Source organism: Panulirus ornatus, chromosome 1 (assembly GCF_036320965.1).
Source record: "Panulirus ornatus isolate Po-2019 chromosome 1, ASM3632096v1, whole genome shotgun sequence".
Taxonomy (NCBI): Eukaryota; Metazoa; Arthropoda; class Malacostraca; order Decapoda; family Palinuridae; genus Panulirus; species Panulirus ornatus.
The window spans coordinates 51,306,063-51,332,907 of NC_092224.1; the positions used below are offsets into that span (position 1 = coordinate 51,306,063).

The window sequence follows — 26,845 nt, forward strand, 5'->3', positions numbered from 1 at the left end:
GAGTGATCAGGTCACCATTCAGTTTTTCTCTTCCATGGTGAGTAAATTTAAAGCCTATGGTACCATCTTTGTTGCCCTCCACTGTGCCTTCTCTGTTAACTCTTTGTGCTTCTTTAGGTATGGTAACCAAACTTGAGAAGTATACTATAGTTTTAGCCTTAAGTAGGATATGAACATCTTGCCAAATATTTCCCTGAAAGCTGTTCCGATGTTTGACAGCTCAGAGTGTATCTCCTCAGCTATTATACTTAATTGGAACTTTGGTAGCAGGATAATAATGATGCTGACTCCTAAGTCTGTCTCACATGTACACAGTTTTAATTGTCTCTTGCTTGATGATAATCATATTGAGGCCTTCTTCCACTTCATCCCATCCTCATCATCATACATGAGGTCAGGTATACACCAAAATCAATGTAGTGTCACAGAGAAAAACATGAATTAGCAGATTTACAAAGAAGTGCATAACTCTCACTGCCAAGTTATAAATGAAACATATATTACAACAGGGAGCAGAACAGTAAAACAGTAAACTTTTTAGAGAATTTTCCTATTCAGAAAAATTGAATATGCATCTTCTCTACAATAGTAATCATCATCCAGGGACATAACTGCAAAAATTATAGTATCCCTTTTGTAAGTCATTTACTAACTAAGACAGTCTTTGCAGCCGTACTGGAAATTTCGTAAGAGCTTACTTGGGTAGGAAAGGCCAGTTCCTAAATTACTCAATATGGGTGTTACAGAATAGTTAGGATGATAAGGGAAGTTGGGTTGCCAGTTAGATATTTACTTAACTAGACTGTTAAAGATGGTGTAGTAGAAACAGTAACTTTCAGTTTTCTATCAGATGTGGAACCACAGGAATTTATAGACCAGTTAAGGAATATTGACTTGTGTCATTATAGTATCAGAAACCTAGTCCCAAATTAAGTCCTTCTCAGAAAATTCAGTTTACCAAATATGGTGAAAATGGTGAAGAAACAGCAGTGTAGCCAAGAACTTCAGATGACCAGATACCCAGAAAGGAATTCTTTTGGATTTTATTTGTACACTAATAGTGATACTAACTAGAAGATGGATTATATAGTATGCCTTAACAGCAGAACCAACTGGAAAGAATTATATTTTGTATTTCATTATCACAATGAAGCCTTGATGAGACTTGACCATCTCAGATGTATTGTATATAGATGACAACCAAACAGATACAGAACCACCAATGTGTATTGATTTTATCATTTTATGGAAATTGAGTTTCAGCATGAAAACAAAACCACCAATGTGTATTGGTTTTATCATATTTATGTAGATTGAGTTTCAGCATGAAATGTATGAGAATGGAAGGGATAAACAATGAGCTTTAAGCAGAGCATTAGATATCATTCCTGAGTGGCAGAACACCACAAAAATGTTTGAAAAGATTGACTGCAAAGGCATTAAACCATCCATATGACACATATCAGTAAGAAAAGAATGGAAACGGTTCCTTCTAAAATGAGGACTGGCCTTATGTAAAATATCATGTGAATCATAGGAAAAGTGAAGAATTGATATGAATTGGTTATCATTGAGCCAAAAATTGCTGTAACTTCTTGAAAAATATTCCCGCTATGACATACACAGCTAATTTTATCACAGAGTCAGAGATATTTAAGAGGGCTATAAACAGTATGCTCATAAATTCTCCAAGACCTCACTCTTGAAACTATGATACTTTAAAGTAATTAAATATATCTATAGCATGAACAGTATCTATAGGAGAGAGGACTCAGGTTTAATCCCATTATTTGAAAGTGATTCACATATTGCCCCCTCCCCAATTCCTGAAGGGATGAAAATGTATTTCCAGACACTCTACCCATAGCACTAACATTCAGTATCATTTGAGTTACTAAAAGAGTCAAAAGGAGGAATATAACTGACCCCATAAGATCAGTTTACATTACTTGAGCAGCATTGATTCAGGGTGGGAAGCTCATGTCTCTTCCTGTTCTTTTGCTACATATGAAGTGGCACTTGAGAACAAATAAGATACTGATGTAAAACACAGAATTTGCAAGTCTTTAACAAATGCAACTAAAGTGTCATTAACTGCAAAATCTTTAAAATAGGAAAGTGAAAAATTGGATCCACCCCTTTCTGTTAAATCACCACAGTTTATTGTAAAATCAGATAGTTTTGGGCATTTGTATGGTAAAAATCTCATTCCTAGATATACTTTCACCTCCACTGTTTCTTATTCTCATGTGTGGTAGATGTTGGCAAACAAAGACCATAGCTTCATATCATCTTTTGCAGATGATGCCAGAGTAAGTTTGAAAATTTTATCAGGACTCAGTGGGACTATAAGCAGATGTGAATTAATTTAATGCTGAGTTTCCAGATGAAGACAGATGCCATTAAAGCAACACTTTGCTTAACACATTAAAAAAGATAGGTTAAAAGAAAAGAGAAAAAAGTGAAGAAGAAGGAGAAGAACATTGAGAATATTTGTAAGAAGTGGAAAACTTGCTTTTTAAAACGTCATGGTTTTAAGGAAAGACATGAGAAGCTTACTAGTATAGGGTAAGAAACAAACAGCATTGCACAATAATTGTGCAATGCAGCATCTTCCTGAGTATTTTGTAGTTTACCTCATGGTGGAGGTACATAAATAACCAGGAACTTGGGGGAGAAACTAGCAATATCTAAAGAATAGGGAAGGAGACCCAACAGCATGGCATAGGAAAAAATATGTTAAGTTTTGAGGTTAGAAATATAAAATTGATTCATAACTTGCTCTGGGGTTAGTTTATTGAGTTACACAAAGTGGTAGAACTACCCCCATTGTAGGATGGTAAAATAAAATTGATTCATAACTTGCTCTGTGGTTAGTTTATTGAGTTACTGCAAAGTGGTAGAACTACCCCCATTGTAAGGGTGGTACTCCATTATGTAATCAGTAACAGCAGCTTGAACAAGATACCTGGAGGAATTCTAAAGGAAGAATTACCTGTTTGTGTATTTTGTCATAGAAGAAAAAGAGAGTAGATTTATGAGTTGCCTAGGAATTTTGTGAGGTGAGTAATTTGGAAGGAGAGAAAGGGGGCACAGGAAGAGGGAATGGAGGTATAGGAAGAGAGATTGTGGGTACTGTTTGAATGAGTTACTCAGCTGATTCAAATATTTATATATTTTACAGAAGGTGCTTGAATTGGGAGGGTTCCTAGCCAGATCCAGTGTTGAAGCAACTCATCTCGTCATGGGTTCTTCCACAGCTCAACGCACAGTCAAATTTATGTGTGCAATTTCTTCATGTAGATATGTAGTGTCATTGCAGTGGGTAATAGACTCCCACAGAGAAGCTAAGTTTTTATGTAAGTATCATTAAAGAAATGTATCAGCAGATTTTTAAAAGTGAAATTGTAACATATGCAGTTTATTTATAATTGAAATATTGAGTTTTCTTTAGGTTAGATCGCCTATTGAAAGTGAAGGACATTGAAATAGTTCCAGCACTTTGATGTACTTACAAATGATTTAGATTTTTCCACCCATAGAGTCTGCCTTATGGATCAAGAGAGAGCACTTCAGGAAATATGGTTTGCATACCAGATATTAACCACACCCTTGGGCATGTTTCCCTGATCGAGATTTTTTTTTTCTTTCTTGGTTTGTATAAAAGTATAGAAGTAAGAGTTCCTGATTTCAGCATAATTAAACCATATGTTTCAGAAACATGAGAAATGACATTAAGCTTCTTGAGTTCTGCTGTGATGTTCATATCTCACCTGCTTGATGTCTTATGTTGTATTCTACATTCTCAGTAATCTTACCCACTATGTGTAATATGTTGCAGAATAATTCACTGAGTTCAGGTCACTGAAATTTTTTAATCAGTTACATCAGATATGTACTCATATGGTGTTTCTAAGCCCAAGCATACCTAGTCACAGCCCAGTGGGCAGAGTCTGGCTACCAGCAGCATGACTCATTCCCCAGGCATAGCACGTCAGTTTCATTCTGCATGACTTACAGCTGAGATGCAACTCTTTTTCACTCCTGTGGATTTGTCTATCTTTCTATATTTCTGATGCCTGTTTACATCAGGAATTCCCTTTAGGAGATGGCCACAGCAAAAGATTTTCCATACCTGGTGAACTCCTGTGCTGCTTTTTAAGCTGTAGCGGCTCGACCTTAGAAGTCACTGGCAAAGTGCAATTCTATTGCAGTGTTTTCAGAGGTTACTACCTAATATCCCCATCAACTACTAGTACCTAATGTGTCTACCTAATGATCCAAGTAATCCTGTGGATTACATGTTATGTAAATTATTATTTGCTCTTGTCTTTTGCAGCGTTAAGAGCGACATGTTTAAGTTTTTTTTTATTATTATACTTTGACATTGTCTCCCGGGTTAGTGAGGTAGCACAAGGAAACAGACGAAAGAATGGCCCAACCCACCCACATACACATGTGCACATGTATATACATAAATGCCCACACACACACTGGAGAAAAACTGGAGGAAGTGAAGTGTTTTAGATATCTGGGAGTGGATCTGGCAGCGGATGGAACCATGAAAGCGGAATTGGATCATAGGGTGGGGGAGGGGGCGAAAATTCTGGGAGCCTTGAAGAATGTGTGGAAGTCGAGAACATTATCTCAGAGAGCAAAAATGGGTATGTTTGAAGGAATAGTGGTTCCAACAATGTTTTATGGTTGCGAGGCGTGGACTATGGATAGAGTTGTGCGCAGGAGGATGGATGTGCTGGAAATGAGATGTTTGAGGACAATGTGTGGTGTGAGGTGGTTTGATCGAGTAAGTAACGTAAGGGTAAGAGAGATGTGTGAAAATAAAAAGAGCGTGGTTGAGAGAGCAGAGGAGGGTGTTTTGAAATGGTTTGGTCACATGGAGAGAATGAGTGAGGAAAGATTGACCAAGAGGATATATGTGTCGGAGGTGGAGAGAATGAGGAGAAGAGGGAGACCAAATTGGAGGTGGAAAGATGGAGTGAAAAAGATTTTGTGTGATCGGGGCCTGAACATGCAGGAGGGTGAAAGGAGGGCAAGGAATAGAGTGAGTTGGAGCGATGTGGTAAACCGGGGTTGACGTGCTGTCAGTGGATTGAATCAGGGCATGTGAAGCGTCTGGGGTAAACCATGGAAAGCTGTGTAGGTATGTATATTTGCGTGTGTGGACGTATGTATATACATGTGTATGGGGGTGGGTTGGGCCATTTCTTTCATCTGTTTCCTTGCGCTACCTCGCAAACGCGGGAGACAGCGACAAAGAAAAAAAAATATATATATATATATATATATCTATATATATATATATATATATATATATATATATATATATATATATATATATATATATATATATCTTTTTCTTTCAAACTATTCGCCATTTCCCGCATTAGCGAGGTAGCATTAAGAACAGAGGACTGGGCCTTTGAGGGAATACCCTCACCTGGCCCAATTCTCTGTTCCTTCTTTTGGAAAATTAAAAAAAACCGAGAGGGGAGGATTTCCAGCCCCCCCGCTCCCTCCCCTTTTAGTCGCCTTCTACGACACGCAGGGAATACATGGGAAGTATTCTTAATCCCCTATCCCCAGGGATAATATATATAAAATATATATATATTTTTTTTTTTTTTTTTTTTTTTTTTTTTTTTTCATACTATTCGCCATTTCCCGCGATAGCGAGGTAGCGTTAAGAACAGAGGACTGGGCCTTTGAGGGAATATCCTCACCTGGCCCCCTTCTCTGTTCCTTCTTTTGGAAAAAAAAAAAAAAAAAAAAAAAAAAACACGAGAGGGGAGGATTTCCAGCCCCCCGCTCCCTTCCCTTTTAGTCGCCTTCTACGACACGCAGGGAATACGTGGGAAGTATTCTTTCTCCCCTATCCCCCTATCCCCTATATATATATATATATATATATATATATATATATATATATATATCCCTGGGGATAGGGGAGAAAGAATACTTCCCACGTATTCCCTGCGTGTCGTAGAAGGCGACTAAAAGGGGAGGGAGCGGGTGGCTGGAAATCCTCCCCTTTCGTTTTTTTTTTTAATTTTGCAAAAGAAGGAACAGAGAAGGGGGTCAGGTGAGGATATTCCCTCTAAGGCCCAGTCCTCTGTTCTTAATGCTACCTCGCTAATGCGGGAAATGGCGAATAGTATGAAAGAAAGATATATATATATATATATATATATATATATATATATATATATATATATATATATATATATATATATATATATATATATATATTTTTTTTTTTTTTTTTTTTTTTTTTTTTTTTGCCGCTGTCTCCCACGTTTGCGAGGTAGCGCAAGGAAACAGACGAAACAAATGGCCCAACCCACCCCCATACACATGCCTTGATTCAATCCACTGACAGCACGTCAACCCCGGTATACCACATCGCTCCAATTCACTCTATTCTTTGCCCTCCTTTCACCCTCCTGCATGTTCAGGCCCTGATCACACAAAATCTTTTTCACTCCATCTTTTCACCTCCAATTTGGTCTCCCTCTTCTCCTCGTTCCCTCCACCTCCGACACATATATCCTCTTGGTCAATCTTTCCTCACTCATTCTCTCCATGTGACCAAACCATTTCAAAACACCCTCTTCTGCTCTCTCAACCACGCTCTTTTTATTTCCACACATCTCTCTTACCCTTACGTTACTTACTCGATCAAACCACCTCACACCACACATTGTCCTCAAACATCTCATTTCCAGCACATCCATCCTCCTGCGCACAACTCTATCCATAGTCCACGCCTCGCAACCATACAACATTGTTGGAACCACTATTCCTTCAAACATACCCATTTTTGCTTTCCGAGATAATGTTCTCGACTTCCACACATTCTTCAAGGCTCCCAGAATTTTCGCCCCCTCCCCCACCCTATGATCCACTTCCGCTTCCATGGTTCCATCCGCTGCCAGATCCACTCCCAGATATCTAAAACACTTCACTTCCTCCAGTTTTTCTCCATTGAAACTCACCTCCCAATATATAAAAATATATATATATATATATATATATATATATATATATATATATATATATATATATATAGGTAAGGTTATTTAATGTATGTATGACTTATGGTGAGGTGCCTGAGGATTGGCGGAATGCGTGCATAGTGCCATTGTACAAAGGCAAAGGGGATAAGAGTGAGTGCTCAAATTACAGAGGTATAAGCTTGTTGAGTATTCCTGGTAAATTATATGGGAGGGTATTGATTGAGAGGGTGAAGGCATGTACAGAGCATCAGATTGGGGAAGAGCAGTGTGGTTTCAGAAGTGGTAGAGGATGTGTGGATCAGGTGTTTGCTTTGAAGAATGTATGTGAGAAATACTTAGAAAAGCAAATGGATTTGTATGTAGCATTTATGGATCTGGAGAAGGCATATGATAGAGTTGATAGAGATGCTCTGTGGAAGGTATTAAGAATATATGGTGTGGGAGGCAAGTTATTAGAAGCAGTGAAAAGTTTTTATCGAGGATGTAAGGCATGTGTACGTGTAGGAAGAGAGGAAAGTGATTGGTTCTCAGTGAATGTAGGTTTGCGGCAGGGGTGTGTGATGTCTCCATGGTTGTTTAATTTGTTTATGGATGGGGTTGTTAGGGAGGTGAATGCAAGAGTTTTGGAGACAGGGGCAAGTATGAAGTCTGTTGGGGATGAGAGAGCTTGGGAAGTGAGTCAGTTGTTGTTCGCTGATGATACAGCGCTGGTGGCTGATTCATGTGAGAAACTGCAGATGCTGGTGACTGAGTTTGGTAAAGTGTGTCAAAGAAGAAAGTTAAGAGTAAATGTGAATAAGAGCAAGGTTATTAGGTACAGTAGGGTTGAGGGTCAAGTCAATTGGGAGGTGAGTTTGAACGGAGAAAAACTGGAGGAAGTGAAGTGTTTTAGATATCTGGGAGTGGATCTGGCAGCGGATGGAACCATGGAAGCGGAAGTGGATCATAGGGTGGGGGAGGGGGCGAAAATTCTGGGAGCCTTGAAGAATGTGTGGAAGTCGAGAACATTATCTCGGAAAGCAAAAATGGGTATGTTTGAAGGAATAGTGGTTCCAACAATGTTGTATGGTTGCGAGGCGTGGACTATGGATAGAGTTGTGCGCAGGAGGATGGATGTGCTGGAAATGACATGTTTGAGGACAATGTGTGGTGTGAGGTGGTTTGATCGAGTAAGTAACGTAAGGGTAAGAGAGATGTGTGGAAATAAAAAGAGCGTGGTTGAGAGAGCAGAAGAGGGTGTTTTGAAATGGTTTGGTCACATGGAGAGAATGAGTGAGGAAAGATTGACCAAGAGGATATACGTGTCGGAGGTGGAGGGAACGAGGAGAAGAGGGAGACCAAATTGGAGGTGGAAAGATGGAGTGAAAAAGATTTTGTGTGATCGGGGCCTGAACATGCAGGAGGGTGAAAGGAGGGCAAGGAATAGAGTGAATTGGAGCGATGTGGTATACCGGGGTTGACGTGCTGTCAGTGGATTGAATCAAGGCATGTGAAAGAAATGGCCCAACCCCCCCCCATACACATGTATATACATACGTCCACACACACAAATATACATACCTACACAGCTTTCCATGGTTTACCCCAGACGCTTCACATGCCTTGATTCAATCCACTGACAGCACGTCAACCCCGGTATACCACATTGCTCCAATTCACTCTATTCCTTGCCCTCCTTTCACCCTCCTGCATGTTCAGGCCCCAATCACACAAAATTTTTTCACTCCATCTTTCCACCTCCAATTTCGTCTCCCTCTTCTCCTCGTTCCCTCCACCTCCGACACATATATCCTCTTGGTCAATCTTTCCTCACTCATTCTCTCCATGTGCCCAAACCACTTCAAAACACCCTCTTCTGTTCTCTCAACCACGCTCTTTTTATTTCCACACATCTCTCTTACCCTTACGTTACTCACTCGATCAAACCACCTCACACCACACATTGTCCTCAAACATCTCATTTCCAGCACATCCATCCTCCTGCGCACAACTCTATCCATAGCCCACGCCTCGCAACCATACAACATTGTTGGAACCACTATTCCTTCAAACATACCCATTTTTGCTTTCCGAGATAATGTTCTCGACTTCCACACATTCTTCAAGGCCCCCAGAATTTTCGCCCCCTCCCCACCCTATGATCCACTTCCGCTTCCATGGTTCCATCCGCTGCCAGATCCACTCCCAGATATCTAAAACACTTCACTTCCTCCAGTTTTTCTCCATTCAAACTCACCTCCCAATTGACTTGACCCTCAACCCTACTGTACCTAATGACCTTGCTCTTATTCACATTTACTCTTAACTTTCTTCTTCCACACACTTTACCAAACTCAGTCACCAGCTTCTGCAGTTTCTCACATGAATCAGCCACCAGCGCTGTATCATCAGTGAACAACAACTGACTCACTTCCCAAGCTCTCTCATCCCCAACAGACTTCATACTTGCCCCTCTCTCCAAAACTCTTGCATTTACCTCCCTAACAACCCCATCCATAAACAAATTAAACAACCATGGAGACATCACACACCCCTGCCGCAAACCTACATTCACTGAGAACCAATCACTTTCCTCTCTTCCTACACGTACACATGCCTTACATCCTCGATAAAAACTTTTCACTGCTTCTAACAACTTTCCTCCCACACCATATATTCTTAATACCTTCCACAGAGCATCTCTATCAACTCTATCATATGCCTTCTCCAGATCCATAAATGCTACATACAAATCCATTTGCTTTTCTAAGTATTTCTCACATACATTCTTCAAAGCAAACACCTGATCCACACATCCTCTACCACTTCTGAAACCACACTGCTCTTCCCCAATCTGATGCTCTGTACATGCCTTCACCCTCTCAATCAATACCCTCCCATATAATTTACCAGGAATACTCAACAAGCTTATACCTCTGTAATTTGAGCACTCACTCTTATCCCCTTTGCCTTTGTACAATGGCACTATGCACGCATTCCGCCAATCCTCAGGCACCTCACCATGAGTCATACATACATTAAATAACCTTACCAACCAGTCAACAATACAGTCACCCCCTTTTTTAATAAATTCCACTGCAATACCATCCAAACCTGCTGCCTTGCCGGCTTTCATCTTCCACAAAGCTTTCACTACCTCTTCTCTGTTTACCAAATCATTTTCCCTAACCCTCTCACTTTGCACACCACCTCGACCAAAACACCCTATATCTGCCACTCTATCATCAAACACATTCAACAAACCTTCAAAATACTCACTCCATCTCCTTGTCACATCACCACTACTTGTTATCACCTCCCCATTTGCGCCCTTCACTGAAGTTCCCATTTGCTCCCTTGTCTTACGCACTTTATTTACCTCCTTCCAGAACATCTTTTTATTCTCCCTAAAATTTAATGATACTCTCTCACCCCAACTCTCATTTGCCCTTTTTTTCACCTCTTGCACCTTTCTCTTGACCTCCTGTCTCTTTCTTTTATACATCTCCCACTCAATTGCATTTTTTCCCTGCAAAAATCGTCCAAATGCCTCTCTCTTCTCTTTCACTAATACTCTTACTTCTTCATCCCACCACTCACTACCCTTTCTAATCAACCCACCTCCCACTCTTCTCATGCCACAAGCATCTTTTGCACACTCCATCACTGATTCCCTAAATACATCCCATTCCTCCCCCACTCCCCTTGCTTCCATTGTTCTCACCTTTTTCCATTCTGTACTCAGTCTTTCCTGGTACTTCCTCACACAGGTCTCCTTCTCAAGCTCACTTACTCTCACCACCCTCTTCACCCCAACATTCACTCTTCTTTTCTGAAAACCCATACAAATCTTCACCTTAGCCTCCACAAGATAATGATCAGACATCCCTCCAGTTGCACCTCTCAGCACATTAACATCCAAAAGTCTCTCTTTCGCACGCCTGTCAATTAACACGTAATCCAATAACGCTCTCTGGCCATCTCTCCTACTTACATAAGTATACTTATGTATATCTCTCTTTTTAAACCAGGTATTCCCAATCACCAGTCCTTTTTCAGCACATAAATCTACAAGCTCTTCACCATTTCCATTTACAACACTGAACACCCCATGTATACCAATTATTCCCTCAACTGCCACATTACTCACCTTTGCATTCAAATCACCCATCACTATAACCCGGTCTCGTGCATCAAAACCACTAACACACTCATTCAGCTGCTCCCAAAACACTTGCCTCTCTTGATCTTTCTTCTCATTCCCAGGTGCATATGCACCAATAATCACCCACCTCTCTCCATCAACTTTCAGTTTTACCCATATTAATCAAGAATTTACTCTCTTACACTCTATCACATACTCCCACAACTCCTGTTTCAGGAGTATTGCTACTCCTTCCCTTGCTCTTGTCCTCTCACTAACCCCTGACTTTACCCCCCAGACATTCCCAAACCACTCTTCCCCTTTACCCTTGAGCTTCGTTTCACTCAGAGCCAAAACATCCAGGTTCCTTTCCTCAAACATACTACCTATCTCTCCTTTTTTCACATCTTGGTTACATCCACACACATTTAGGCACCCCACTCTGAGCTTTCGAGGAGGATGAGCACTCCCCGCGTGACTCCTTCTACTGTTTCCCATTTTAGAAAGTTAATACAAGGAGGGGAGGATTTCTGGCCCCCCCGCTCCAGTCCCCTCTAGTCGCTTTCTACGACATGCGAGGAATATGTGGGATGTATTCTTTCACCCCTATCCCCAGGGATAATATACATATATATATACATATACACATACACATACATACGCACATATACACACACACACACATACATATATATACATATGAAAAATGTAAGAAACAATTTAGAAAACTGAAACTTCTAGCTTGAAATGAATGAAAAAAATGAATGTCACATATATATATATATATATATATATATATATATATATATATATATATATATATATATATATATATATTATCCCTGGGGATAGGGGAGAAAGAATACTTCCCACGTATTCCCTGCGTGTCGTAGAAGGCGACTAAAAGGGGAGGGAGCGGGTGGCTGGAAATCCTCCCCTTTCTTGTTTTTTTTTTCAATTTTCCAAAAGGAGGAACAGAGAAGGGGGTCAGGTGAGGATATTCCCTCTAAGGCCCAGTTCTCTGTTCTTAACGCTACCTCGCTAACGCGGGAAATGGCAAATAGTATGAAAAAAAAAAATATATATATTATTATTATTATATTATTATTATTTTGCTTTGTCGCTGTCTCCCGCGTTTGCGAGGTAGCGCAAGGAAACAGACGAAAGAAATGGCCCAACCCACCCCCATACACATGTATATATACACACACGTCCACACACACAAATATACATACCTATACATCTCAATGTACACATACATATACACACACAGACACATACATATATATATACCCATGCACACAATTGACACTGTCTGCCCCTACTCATTCCCATCGCCACCCCACCACTCATGGAATACCATCCCCCTCCCCCCTCATGTGTGCGGGGTAGCGCTAGGAAAAGACAACAAAGTCCTCATTCATTCACACTCAGTCTCTAGCTGTCATGCAATAATGCCTGAAACCACAGCTCCCTTTCCACATCCAGGCCCCACACAACTTTCCATGGTTTACCCCAGACGCTTCACATGCCCTGATTCAATCCACTGGCAGCACGTCAACCCCGGTACACCACATCGATCCAATTCACTCTATTCCTTGCCCGCCTTTCACCCTCCTGCATGTTCAGGCCCCGATCACTCAAAATCTTTTTCACTCCATCTTTCCACCTCCAATTTGGTCTCCCACTTCTCCTCGAAACCCTCCACCTCCGACACATATATCCTCTTGGTCAATCTTTCCTCACTCATTCTCTCCATGTGCCCAAACCATGTCAAAACACCCTCTTCTGCTCTCTCAACCATGCTCTTTTTATTTCCACACATCTCTCTTACCCTTACATTACTTACTCAATCAAATCACCTCACACCACACATTGTCCTCAAAAATCTCATCTCCAGCACATCCACCCTCCTGCGCACAACTCTATCCATAGCCCACGCCTCACAACCATACAGCATTGTTGGAACCACTATTCCTTCAAACATACCCATTTTTGCTTTCCGAGATAATGTTCTCGACTTCCACACATTCTTCAAGGCTCACAGGATTTTCGCCCCCTCCCCCACCCTATGATTCACTTCCGCTTCCATGGTTCCATCCGCTGCCAGATCCACTCCCAGATATCTAAAACACTTTACTTCCTCCAGTTTTTCTCCATTCAAACTTACCTCCCAATTGACTTGACCCTCAACCCTACTGTACCTAATAATCTTGCTCTTATTTACATTTACTCTTAACTTTCTTCTTTCACACACTTTACCAAACTCAGTCACCAGCTTCTGTGGTTTCTCACATGAATCAGCCACCAGCGCTGTATCATCAGCGAACAACAACTGACTCACTTCCCAAGCTCTCTCATCCACAACAGACTTCATATATATATATATATATATATATATATATATATATATATATATATATATATTTTTTTTTCTTGCTGTCTCCCGCATTTGCGAGGTAGTACAAGGAAACAGACGAAAGAAATGGCCCAACCCACCCCCATACACATGTATATACATACACGTCCACACACGCAAATATACATACCTACACAGCTTTCCATGGTTTACCCCAGACGCTTCACATGCCCTGATTCAATCCACTGACAGCACGTCAACCCCGGTATACCACATCAATCCAATTCACTCTATTCCTTTTCCTCCTTTCACCCTCCTGCAATTTCAGGCCCCGATCACACAAAATCCTTTTCACTCCATCTTTCCACCTCCAATTTGGTCTCCCACTTCTCCTCGTTCCCTCCACCTCCGACACATATATCCTCTTGGTCAATCTTTCCTCACTCATTCTCTCCATGTGCCCAAACCATTTCAAAACACCCTCTTCTGCTCTCTCAACCACGCTCTTTTTATTTCCACACATCTCTCTTACCCTTACGTTACTTACTCAATCAAACCACCTCACACCACATATTGTCCTCATACATCTCATTTCCAGCGTATCCACCCTCCTGCGCACAACTGTATCCATAGCCCACGCCTCGCAACCATGTAACATTGTTGGAACCACTATTCCTTCAAACATACCCATTTTTGCTTTCTGAGATAATGTTCTCGACTTCCACACATTCTTCAAGGCTCCCAGAACTTTCGCCCCCTCTCCCACCCTATGATTCACTTCCGCTTCCATGGTCCCATCCACTGCCAAATCCGCTCCCAGATATCTAAAACACTTCACTTCCTCCAGTTTTTCTCCGTTCAAACTTACCTCCCAATTGACTTGACCCTCAACCCTACTGTACCTAATAACTTGCTCTTATTCACATTTACTCTCAGCTTTCTTCTTTCACATTCTTTATCAAACTCAGTCACCAGCTTCTGCAGTTTCTTACATGAATCAGCCACCAGCGCTGTATCATCAGCGAGCAACAACTGACTCACTTCCCAAGCTCTCTCCTCCACAACAGACTGCATACTTGCCCTCTTTCCAAAACTCTTGCATTCACCTCCCTAACAACCCCATCCAGTCATGGAGACATCACACACCTCTGCCGCGAACCTACGTTCACAGAGAACCAGTCACTTTCCTCTCTTCTTATACGTACACATGCCTTACATCCTCGATAAAAACTTTTCACTGCTTCTAACAACTTGCCTCCCACACCATATATTCTTAATACTTTCCACAGAGCATCTCTATCAACTCTATCATATGCCTTCTCCAAATCCATAAATGCTACATACAAATCCATTTGCTTTTCTAAGTATTTCTCACATACATTCTTCAAAGCAAACACCTGTTCTGCACATCCTCTACCACTTCTGAAACCACACTGCTCTTCCCCAATCTAATGCTCTGTACATGCTTTCACCCTCTCAATGAATACTCTCGCATATAATTTCCCAGGAATACTCTGCAAACTTATACCTCTGTAATTTGAGCACTCACTTTTATCCCCTTTGCCTTTGTACAATGGCACTATTCAAGCATTCTGCCAATCCTCAGGCACCTCACCATGAATCTTTTTTTTTTTTTTTTTTTTTTTTTTTTTTTTTTTTCTTTGTCGCTGTCTCCCGCGTTTGCGAGGTAGCGCAAGGAAACAGACGAAAGAAATGGCCCAACCCACCCCCATACACATGTATATACATACGTCCTCACACGCAAATATACATACCTACACAGCTTTCCATGGTTTACCCCAGACGCTTCACATGCCTTGATTCAATCCACTGACAGCACGTCAACCCCGGTATACCACATCGCTCCAATTCACTCTATTCCTTGCCCTCCTTTCACCCTCCTGCCTGTTCAGGCCCCGATCACACAAAATCTTTTTCACTCCATCTTTCCACCTCCAATTTGGTCTCCCTCTTCTCCTCGTTCCCTCCACCTCCGACACATATATTCTCTTGGTCAATCTTTCCTCACTCATTCTCTCCATGTGCCCGAACCATTTCAAAACACCCTCTTCTGCTCTCTCAACCACGCTCTTTTTATTTCCACACATCTCTCTTACCCTTACATTACTTACTTGATCAAACCACCTCACACCACACATTGTCCTCAAACATCTCATTTCCAGCACATCCATCCTCCTGCGCACAACTCTATCCATCGCCCATGCCTCGCAACCATAGAACATTGTTGGAACCACTATCCCTTCAAACATACCCATTTTAGCTTTCCGAGATAATGTTCTCGACTTCCATACATTCTTCAAGGCTCCCAGAATTTTCGCCCCCTCCCCCACCCTATGATCCACTTCCGCTTCCATGGTTCCATCCGCTGCCAGATCCACTCCCAGATATCTAAAACACTTCACTTCCTCCAGTTTTTCTCCATTCAAACTCACCTCCCAATTGACTTGACCCTCAACCCTACTGTACCTAATAACCTTGCTCTTATTCACATTTACTCTTAACTGTCTTCTTTCACACACTTTACCAAACTCAGTCACCAGCTTCTGCAGTTTCTCACATGAATCAGCCACCAGCGCTGTATCATCAGCGAACAACAACTGACTCACTTCCCAAGCTCTCTCATCCCCAACAGACTTCATACTTGCCCCTCTTTCCAAAACTCTTGCATTCACCTCCCTAACAACCCCATCCATAAACAAATTAAACAACCATGGAGACATCACACACCCCTGCCGCAAACCTACATTCACTGAGAACCAATCACTTTCCTCTCTTCCTACATGTACACATGCCTTACATCCTCAATAAAAACTTTTCACTGCTTCTAACAACTTGCCTCCCAACCATATATTCTTACTACCTTCCACCATGAATCATACCATGAATCATACATACATTAAATAACCTTACCAACCAGTCAACAATACAGTCACCCCCTTTTTTAATAAATTCCACTGCAATACCATCCAAACCCGCTGCCTTGCCGGCTTTCATCTTCCGCAAAACTTTTACTACCTCTTCTCTGTTTACCAAATCATTTTCCCTAACCCTCTCACTTTGCATACCACCTCGACCAAAATACCCTATATCTGCCACTCTATCATCAAACACATTCAACAAACCTTCAAAATACTCACTCCATCTCCTTCTCACATCACCACTACTTGTTATCACCTCCCCATTAGCCCCCTTCACTGAAGTTCCCATTTGCTCCCTTGTCTTACGCACTTTATTTACCTCCTTCCAAAACATCTTTTTATTTTCCCTAAAATTTAATGATACTCTCTCACCCCAACTCTCATTTGCCCTCTTTTTCACCTCTTGCACCTTTCTCTTGACCACCTGCCTCTTTCTTTTATACATCTCCCACTCATTTGCATTTTTTCCCTGCAAAAATCGTCCAAATGCCTCTCTCTCTTCTCTTTCACTAATAATCTTACCTCTTCATCCCACCACTCACTACCCTTTCTAATCTGCCCACCTCCCACGCTTCTCATGCCACAAGTGTCTTTTGTGCAAGCCATCACTGCTTCCCTAAATACATCCCATTCCTCCCCCACTCCCCTTACATCCTTTGTTCTCACCTTTTTCCATTCTGTACTTTGTCTCTCCTGGTACTTCCTCACACAAGTCTCCTTCCCAAGCTCACTTACCACTCTCTTCACCCCAACATTCTCTCTTCTTTTCTGAAAACCTCTACAAATCTTCACCTTCGCCTCCACAAGATAATGATCAGACATCCCTCCAGTTGCACCTCTCTGCAGATTAACATCCAACAGTCTCTCTTTCGCGCACCTATCAATTAACTTGTAATCCAATAACGCTCTCTGGCCATCTCTCCTACTTACATACATATGCTTATGTATATCTCTCTTTTTAAACCAAGTATTCCCAATCACCAATCCTTTTTCAGCACATAAATCTACAAGCTCTTCACCATTTCCACTTGCAACACTGAACACCCCATGTACACCAATATTCCCTCAACTGCCACATTACTCACCTTTGCATTCAAATCACCCATCACTATAACCTGCTCTCGTGCATCAAAACTACTAACACACTCTCTCAGCTGCTCCCAAAACACTTGCCTCTCATGATCTTCTCATGCCCAGGTGCATATGCACCAATAATCACCCATCTCTCTCCATCCACTTTCAGTTTTACCCATATCAATCTGGAGTTTACTTTCTTACACTCTGTCACATACTCCCACCACTCCTGTTTAAGGAGCAGTGCTACTCCTTCCCTTGCTCTTGTCCTCTCACTAACCCCTGACTTTACTCCCAAGACATTCCCAAACCACTCTTCCCCTTTACCCTTGAGCTTCATTTCACTCAGAGTCAAAACATCCAGGTTCTTTTCCTCAAACATACTACCTATCTGTCCTTTTTTCTCATTTTGGTTACATCCACACACATTTAGACACCCCAATCTGAGGCTTTGAGGGAAGGGTTTCCAGCCCCCCGCTCCTGTTCTCTTTAGTCATCTTCTACGACACTTGATGAATGCGTGGGAAGTATTCTTTCTCCCCTATCTCCAGGGATATTTATTTATTTATTTATTATACTGTGTCGCTGACTTCCGCCTTAGCGAAGTAGCGCAAGGAAGCAGATGAAAGAATGGCCTAACCCACCCACATCCACATGTACATACATACATGTCCACACATGCACATACATTTGAACGTGTACATATATATACATACACAGACATATATACACATGTACATAATTCATACTTGCTTCCCTCACTCATTCCCATCGTCACTCCGCCACACATGAAATGACACCGCCCTCCCCCCGTGCGCACACGAGGTAGTGCTAGGAAAAGACAACAAAGGCTACATTCATTCACACTCAGTCTCTAGCTGTCATGTATAATGCACCGAAACCACAGCTCCCTTTCCATATCGAGGGCCCACAAAACGTTCCATGGTTTACCCCAGACGCTTCACATGCCTTGGTTGAATCCATTGACAGCACGTCAACCCTGGTATACCATATCTTTCCAATTCACTCTATTCCTTGCACCCCTTTCACCCTCCTGCATGTTCAGGCCCCGATCGCTCAAAATCTTTTTCACTCCATCCTTCAACCTCCAGTTTGGTTTCCCACTTCCTCGTTCCCTCCACCTCTGACACATATACCCTCTTTGTCAATGTTACTTTACTCATTCTCTCCATGTGACCAAACCATTTCAATGCACCCTCTTCTGCTTTCTCAACCACACTCTTTTTATTACCACACATCTCTCTTACCCTTTCATTACTTACTCATTCAAACTACCTCACACCACATATTGTCCTCAAACATCTCATTTCCAACACATCCACCCTCCTCCGCACAACCCTATCTATAGCCCACGCCTCGTAACCATATAACATTTTTGGAACCACTATTCCTTGAAACACCCATTTTTGCTCTCCCAGATAATGTTCTCACCTTCCACACATTTTTCAACGCTCCCAGAAGCTTCGCCCCCTCCCCCACCCTGTGACTCACTTCCACTCCCCTGGTTACAAACCAATGCCAAATCCAAATGGAGGGATATCTCATTATGAGTTCTGGGCATTCTACTCTTTCCTGTGTAGAGGCCACTTGGTTGAGGTGTAGGTGAAGGGTAAATTGCACATTAGTGGCAAGAAAGTTTTGGTAAACTCCACCAAAAAGAAAGCGCATTTTGCTCTAAAGTCATTCTGATAGTGTGAATTGTATTTGCTCCCTGTATGGTTTGATGAAGTGATGCCTTTCATGAAACTGGGGAGCTCAGCTTTGTGGATAGTGGACAAAAATATATATTAGAAAGTACAGGATAAAATGACTTGGTAAACACCCCTTCCCCTGAGACATCACCATCCTACATTCATTCCATTTTCAATGGAGGGGGTTTCCTCATATTTACATCATCACCCATAACTTGGGGAGTAACATTAGGAATCATTGGGGTATGGTTGAGTTATATAGTCATGATTTATTGGATGTATAAAGGTAGACATGCATTCACACAGACAGTTGCAATGGAAGTCAACAAGGACAGAAAAACTGTTTGTATTGCTTCTGTTGCATATGAAGAGATAAAGAAGCTATGGATGTTGTATAGATGTGAAAAACTATTTACAAATACAGCATGAAATACATGAGTAACAGGAAACTTTACATTCCCTACTTTATCATGATATATAAATGCAAATAATTTCATGGTCTTGAACATGTAAGCAAGATGACAACAACAAAAAATGTTGAAAAACTTTTACTGCATGTGCGGCCATCAGCTGAATGTGAGAGGTCTACTTTCTCTGAGTGGGAAGCAAGTGGTTAGGTCGCAGAAGCCATGTGAGCTGTAGTGATGTATTCAGTGTCACTGGGAGACAAGAAAGTTAATATTGATATAAGAGTGGAATTTCAGCCTTAGGGCCTTAGAAATGATTCAAAAGATAACTTTTTGTGAAGTTTATATTTTTTATTCCATTTAGGTAGTTTGTCTATCTTTCTGGATCTCTGGTGCTCATTCCCTTTGGAAACTCCCGTAAGTGGGTTGTCATAAGGCAAAAGAGTCCCCTGTAATTGGTGAACTCAGTGCCACTTCTTAGACCCTCCTAATATTTCACCCTTAACAGGCCATTCACAAAGGGCAACTTAAGTGCAGTGTTTTCGGGGCTTCAGCCTAATGTTCCCACCAACCACTTAGATACCTGGGAATGGACAGCTAATGGACTACGGAAGTGCAAATGAGACACAGGATGGGTGAAGGGGCGAAGGTTCTGGGAGCAATGAAAAGGTCGTGATTTGGGAGGGCAAAAATTGGTATGTTTGAAGGCACAGTAGCTCCAACATTGTAGTATGGATGTAAGGCATGGGCTATACATGAGGATGTGCAGAGAAGGGTGGATGTGTTGGAAATGAAATGTTTGAGGACCGTATGTGGAGTGAGATGGTTTGATCAAGTAAGTAATAAAGGCATAAAAGAGAGGTGTGGTGATAAGAAAAGTATGGTTGAGACAGCTGAGAAAGTGTGCTGAAATGGTTTGGACATATGAAGAAAATGAATGAGAAGAGGTTGTCAAATAGGATATATGTGTCAGAATTGGAGGGGGGGAGGGGGGAATTTGATATGCTGTCAATGGACTAAAACAGGGTGTGGCTGCAACCTGGGGAAATTCTGGAAAGGTTTGTGGGGCCTGGTTATGGATATGGGGCTGTGGTTTCTGTGTATTGTTTATGATAGCTAGAGAATGAATATGAGTAAATGCAGACTTTCTTAATCTGTCCTTGGCACTATTTTGCTAAAATGGGAAATGATGATCAAGTATAAGAAGGAAGGATGGAGTGAAAAAGATTTTGAGTGGTCGGGGCTTCAATTACAGGAGGGTGAATGGCATGCAAGGACTAGAGTGAATTGGAACAATGTAGTATACTGGGGTTAACGTGCTTTCAATGGACTGAACCAGGGCACGTGAAATGTCTGGGGTATACCATGGAAAGGTCTGTGGGGCCTGGATGTCGATAAGCTGCTATGGTTTCTGTGCATTGCACATGACAGCTAGAAATTGAATGTGAACGAATATGGCCTTTTTGTCTGTTTTCCTGGTACTGCCTCACTGAAGCAGGGGATAGCGATGCTGTTTCCTGTGGGGTGGGGTAGAGCCAGGAATGAATAAAGGCAAGCAAGTATGAATATGTACATGTGTATATATTTATATGTATGTATATGTTGATATGTATATGTATGTATATGTGCTTATATAGGTGTTTATGTAGATATGTGCCTGTGAGTGGATAGGCCATGCTTCATCTGTTTCTTGGTGCAACCTCGCTAATGCGGAAAACGGCAATCAAGTATGATAAGATGATATACATAATATATATTTTATTATTTATTATACTTAATTGCCATCTCCCACATCAGCGAGATAGCAGAAGGAAACAGATAAGGAACGGCCCAACCCACCCACATACACATGTATATACATAAATACCCATACACACACATATGCATACAAATACATTTCAACATCTACATACATATGCATATTTATTCATTCTTTTTTATATTTAGTTGCTGTTTCCCACGTTACCAAGGTAGCGCAAGGAAACAGACAAAAGAATGGCACAACCCACCCACATTCTCATATATTTACATAAAAGCCCGCACATGCACATATACATACCTATACATGTATGAATATGTTCATGTGTATATATGTCTGTGTATGGACAAAGTATAATACATAGATATGAATTAATATAGATAATTAAGATTGTTAGTGAAAGAGAAGAGGCAGGTGTTTGGAAAATTTTTGCAGGGAAGTAGTGCAAATGACTGGGAGATGTATAGAAAAAGAGGCAGGGGGTCAAGAGAAAGGTGCAAGAGGTGAAAAAGAGGGTAAATGAGAGTTAGGGTGAGAGAGTATCGTTAAATTTTAGTGAGAATAAGATGTTTTGGAAAGAGGTAAATAAAGTGCGTGAGAGATGAGAATAAATGGAAACATCGGTGAAGGGGGCTAATGGGTAGGTAATAACAAATAGTTGTGAAATAAGGAGATGGAGTGAGTATTTTGAAGGGTTGTTGAATGTGTTTGATGATGATAGAGTGGCAGATATAGGGTGTTTTTGTCGAGGTGGTGTGTGAAGTGAAAGGGTCAGGGAGAATGGTTTGGTAAACAGAGAAGAGGTAGTGAAAGCTTTACGGAAGATGAAAGCTGGCAAGGTGGCGGGTTTGGATGGTATTGCAGTGGAATTTATAAAAAAGTGGGTGACTGTGTTGTTAATTAATTGGTAAGGATATTCATTGTATGTATGGTTCATGGTTAGGTGCCTGAGGATTGGCGGAATGCATGCATGGTGCCATATTAAAAAGGCAAAGGGGTTGAAGGTGATTTTTCAAGTTACAGAGGTATAAGTTTGTTGAGTATTCTTGGTAAATTATATGGGAGGGTATTGATTGAGAGGGTAAAGGCATGTACAGAGCATCAGATTGGGGAAGAGCAGTGTGGTTTCAGAAGTGATAGAGGATGTGTGAATCAGATGTTTGCTTAGAAGAATGTACGTGAAAAATACTTAGAAAAACAGATGGTTTTGTACGTAGCATTTATGGATCTGGAGAAGGCATATGATAGAGTTGATAGAGATTCTTTGTGGAAGGTATTAAGAATATATGGTGTGGGAGGTAAGTTGCTAGAAGCAGTGAAAGGATTTTACTAAGGATGTGAGTCATATGTATGAGTAGGAAGAGAGGAAAGTGATTGGTTCCCAGTGAATGTCAATTTGTGGTGGGGGTGTGTGATGTTTCCATAGTTGTTAGATTTGTTTATGGACAGGGTTGTTAGGGAGGTGAATGCAAGAGTTTTGGAGAGAGGGGCAAGTATGGAGTCAGTTGTGGATGAGAGGGCTTGGGAAGTGAGTCAATTGATGTTCGCTGATGAAATAACGCTTGTGGCTGATTTGGGTGAGAAACTGCAGAAGATGGTGACTGAGTTTGGTAAAGGGTGTGAAAAAGGAAAGCTGAGAGTAAATGTGAATAAGAGCAAGTTATGAGGTTCAGTAGGTTTTAGGGACAGTTTAATTGGGAAGTAAGTTTGAATGGAGAAAAACTGGAGGAAGTGAAGTGTTTTAGATACCTGGGAGTGGGTTTGACAGTAGTTGGAACCATGGAAGCGGAAGTGAGTTACATGGTGGGGGAGTGGGCGAAGGTTTTGGGTGTTGAAGAATGTTTGGAAGGCGAGAACATTATCTTGGAGAGCAAAAATAGGTATTATTGAAGGAATAGTGGTTCCAATAATGTTATATGGTTGCGAGCCATGGGCTGTAGATAGGGTTGTGCAGAGGAGGGTAGATGTGTTGGAAATGAAATATTTGAGGACAATAGGTTGTGTGATCGAGTAAGTAATGAAAGGGTAAGAGAGATATTTGGAAATAAAAAGAGTCTGGTTGAGAGAGCAGAAGAGGGTGTGTTGAAATGGTTTGGTCACATGGAGGGAATGAGTGAGGAATGATTAACAAAGGGGATATATGTGTCAGAGGTGGAGGGAAGAAGGAGAAGTGGAAGACCGAATTAGAGGTGGAAGGATGGAGTGGAAAAGATTTTGAGCAATCAAGGCCTGAACATACAGGAGGGTGAAAGGCATGCAAGGAATTGAGTGAATTGGAACGATGTGGTATACTGGGGTCGACATGCTGTCAGTGGATTGAACTAGAACATGTGAAGCGTCTAGGGTAAACTATGGAAAGTTTTGTGAGGCCTGAATATGGAAAGGGAGCTGTGGTTTCGGTGCATTACACATAACAGGTAGGAATGAGTGTGGCCATTTTGTCTTGCTAGCGCTACCTTAGGGGGGGATGCTATTTTATGTGTGGTGGCGTGGTGATGAGAATGGGTGAAGGTAGCAAGTATGAATATGTACATGTATATATATACATGTACAGAGCATCAGATTGGGGAAGAGCACTGTGGTTTCAGAAGTGGTAGAGGATGTGTGGATCAGGTGTTTGCTTTGAAGAATGTATGTGAGAAATACTTAGAAAAGCAAATGGATTTGTATGTAGCCATTTATGGATCTGGAGAAGGCATATGATAGAGTTGATAGAGATGCTCTGTGGAAGGTTTTAAGAATATATGGTGTGGGAGGCAAGTTGTTAGAAGCAGTGAAAAGTTTTTATCGAGGATTAAAAGCATGTGTACGTGTAGGAAGAGAGGAAAGTGATTGATTCTCAGTGAATGTAGGTTTGCGGCAGAGGTGTGTGATGTTTCCATGGTTGTTTAATTTGTTTATGGATGGGGTTGTTAGGGAGGTGAATGCAAGAGTTTTGGAAAGAGGGGCAAGTATGCAGTCTGTTGTGGATGAGAGAGCTTGAGAAGTGAGTCAGTTGTTGTTCGCTGATGATACAGCGCTGGTGGCTGATTCATGTAAGAAACTGCAGAAGCTGGTGACAGAGTTTGGTAAAGTGTGTGAAAGAAGAAAGTTAAGAGTAAATGTGAATAAGAGCAAGGTTATTAGGTACAGTAGGGTTGAGGGTCAAGTCAATTGGGAGGTAAGTTTGAATGGAGAAAAACTGGAGGAAGTAAAGTGTTTTAGATATCTGGGAGTGGATCTGGCAGCGGATGGAACCATGGAAGCGAAAGTGAATCATAGGGTGGGGGAGGGGGCGAAAATTCTGGAAGCCTTGAATAATGTTTGGAAGTCGAGAACATTATCTCGGAAAGCAAAAATGGGTATGTTTGAAGGAATATTGGTTCCAACAATGTTGTATGGTTGCGAGGCGTGGGCTATGGATAGAGTTGTGTGCAGGAGGGTGGATGTGCTGGAAATGAGATGTTTGAGGACAATATGTGGTGTGAGGTGGTTTGATCGAGTAAGTAATGTAAGGGTAAGAGAGATGTGTGGAAATAAAAAGAGTGTGGTTGAGAGAGCAGAAGAGGGTGGTTTGAAATGGTTTGGTCACATGGAGAGAATGAGTGAGGAAAGATTGACCAAGAGGATATATGTGTCAGAGGTGGAGGGAACGAGAAGTGGGAGACCAAATTGGAGGTGGAAAGATGGAGTGAAAAAGATTTTGAGTGATCGGGGCCTGAACATGCAGGAGGGTGAAAGGCGTGCAAGGAATAGAGTGAATTGGAACGATGTGGTATACCGGGGTTGACGTGCTGTCAGTGGATTGAACCAGGGCATGTGAAGCGTCTGGGGTAAACCATGAAAAGTGGCGTGGGGCCTGGATGTGGAAAGGGAGCTGTGGTTTCGGGCATTATTACATGACAGCTAGAGACTGAGTGTGAACGAATGGGGCCTTTGTTGTCTTTTCCTAGCGCTACCTCGCACACATGAGGGGGGAGGGGGTTGTTATTCCATGTGTGGCGAGGTGGCGATGGGAACAAATAAAGGCAGACAGTATGAATTATGTACATGTGTATGTATGTATATGTCTGCGTGTGTATATATATGTGTACATTGAGATGTATAGGTATGTATATTTGTGTGTGTGGATGTGTATGTATATACATGTGTATGTGGGCGGGTTGGGCCATTCTTTCGTCTGTTTCCTTGCGCTACCTCGCTAAACGCGGGAGACAGCGACAAAGCAAAATAAAGAATGAATAAATGTCTGTGTATGTATGTGTATATATACGTTGAATTGTATAGGTATGTATATGTGCGTCTGTAGACATTTATGTATATATGTGTGTATACAGGTGGGTTGTGCCATTATTTCGTCTGTTTCCTTGCGCTGCCTCGCTAACGTGGGAGACGGTGATTAAGAATAATGGTAGATAACTATTTATAATTATTTATTTTGCTTTGTCGCTGTCCCCCGCATTAGCGAGGTAGCGCAAGGAAACAGACAAAAGAATAGCCCAACCCACCCACATACACATGTATATACATACACGTCCTCACGTGCAAATATACATACCTATACATCTCAACGTATACATATATATATACAGACATATACATATATACACAAGTACATGATTCATACTGTCTGCCTCTATTCATTCCCATCACCACCCCGCCACACATGAAATAACAACCGCCACCCCCCTCATGTGCTCGAGGAAGCGCTAGGAAAAGACAACAAAGGCCATATTCGCTCACACTCAGTCTCTAGCTGTCATGTAATGATGCACCGAAACCACAGCTCCCTTTCCACATCCAGGCCCCACAGAACTTTCCGTAGTTTACCCCAGACGCTTCACATGCCCTGGTTCAATCCATTGACAGCACATCGACCCTGGTATAACACATCGTTCCAATTCACTCTATTCCTTGCACACCTTTCACCCTCCTGCATGTTCAGGCCCCGATCACTCAAAATCTTTTTCACTCCATCTTTCCACCGCCAGTTTGGTCTCTCACTTCTTGTTCCCTCCACCTCTAACACATATATCCTCTTGGTCAATATTTCCTCCCTCATTCTCTTCATGTGACCAAACCATTTCAAAACACCCTCTTCTGCTCTCTCAATCACACTCTTTTTATTACCATACATCTCTCTTACCCTATTATTACTTACTAAATCAAACCACCTCACACCACATATTGTCCTCAAACATCTCATTTCCAGCACATCCACCCTCATCCACACAACTCTATCCATAGCCCACGCCTCGCAACAATATAACATTGTTGGAACCACTATTCCTTCAAACATACTTATTTTTGCTTTCTGAGATAATGTTCTCGACTTCCACACATTCTTCAACGCTCTCAGAACTTTCGCCCCCTCCCCCACCCTATGATTCACTTCCACTTCCATGGTTCCATCCGCTGCCAAATCCACTACCAGATCTCTAAAACACTTAACTTCCTCC

At 41.6% G+C, this 26,845-nt stretch overlaps 1 protein-coding gene across 1 annotated transcript in view; it reads left to right on the forward strand.

Annotated features, from left to right (window-relative positions):
• The window catches only part of LOC139749045 (uncharacterized), a 410,591-nt gene that overhangs the window by 332,342 nt on the left and 51,404 nt on the right, over nt 1–26,845 (forward strand). Inside the window, exon 15 of the mRNA XM_071662507.1 lies at nt 3,185–3,359. Coding sequence (XP_071518608.1) covers nt 3,185–3,359 — 175 coding nt within the window. The remainder of the gene's footprint in view (nt 1–3,184; nt 3,360–26,845) is intronic.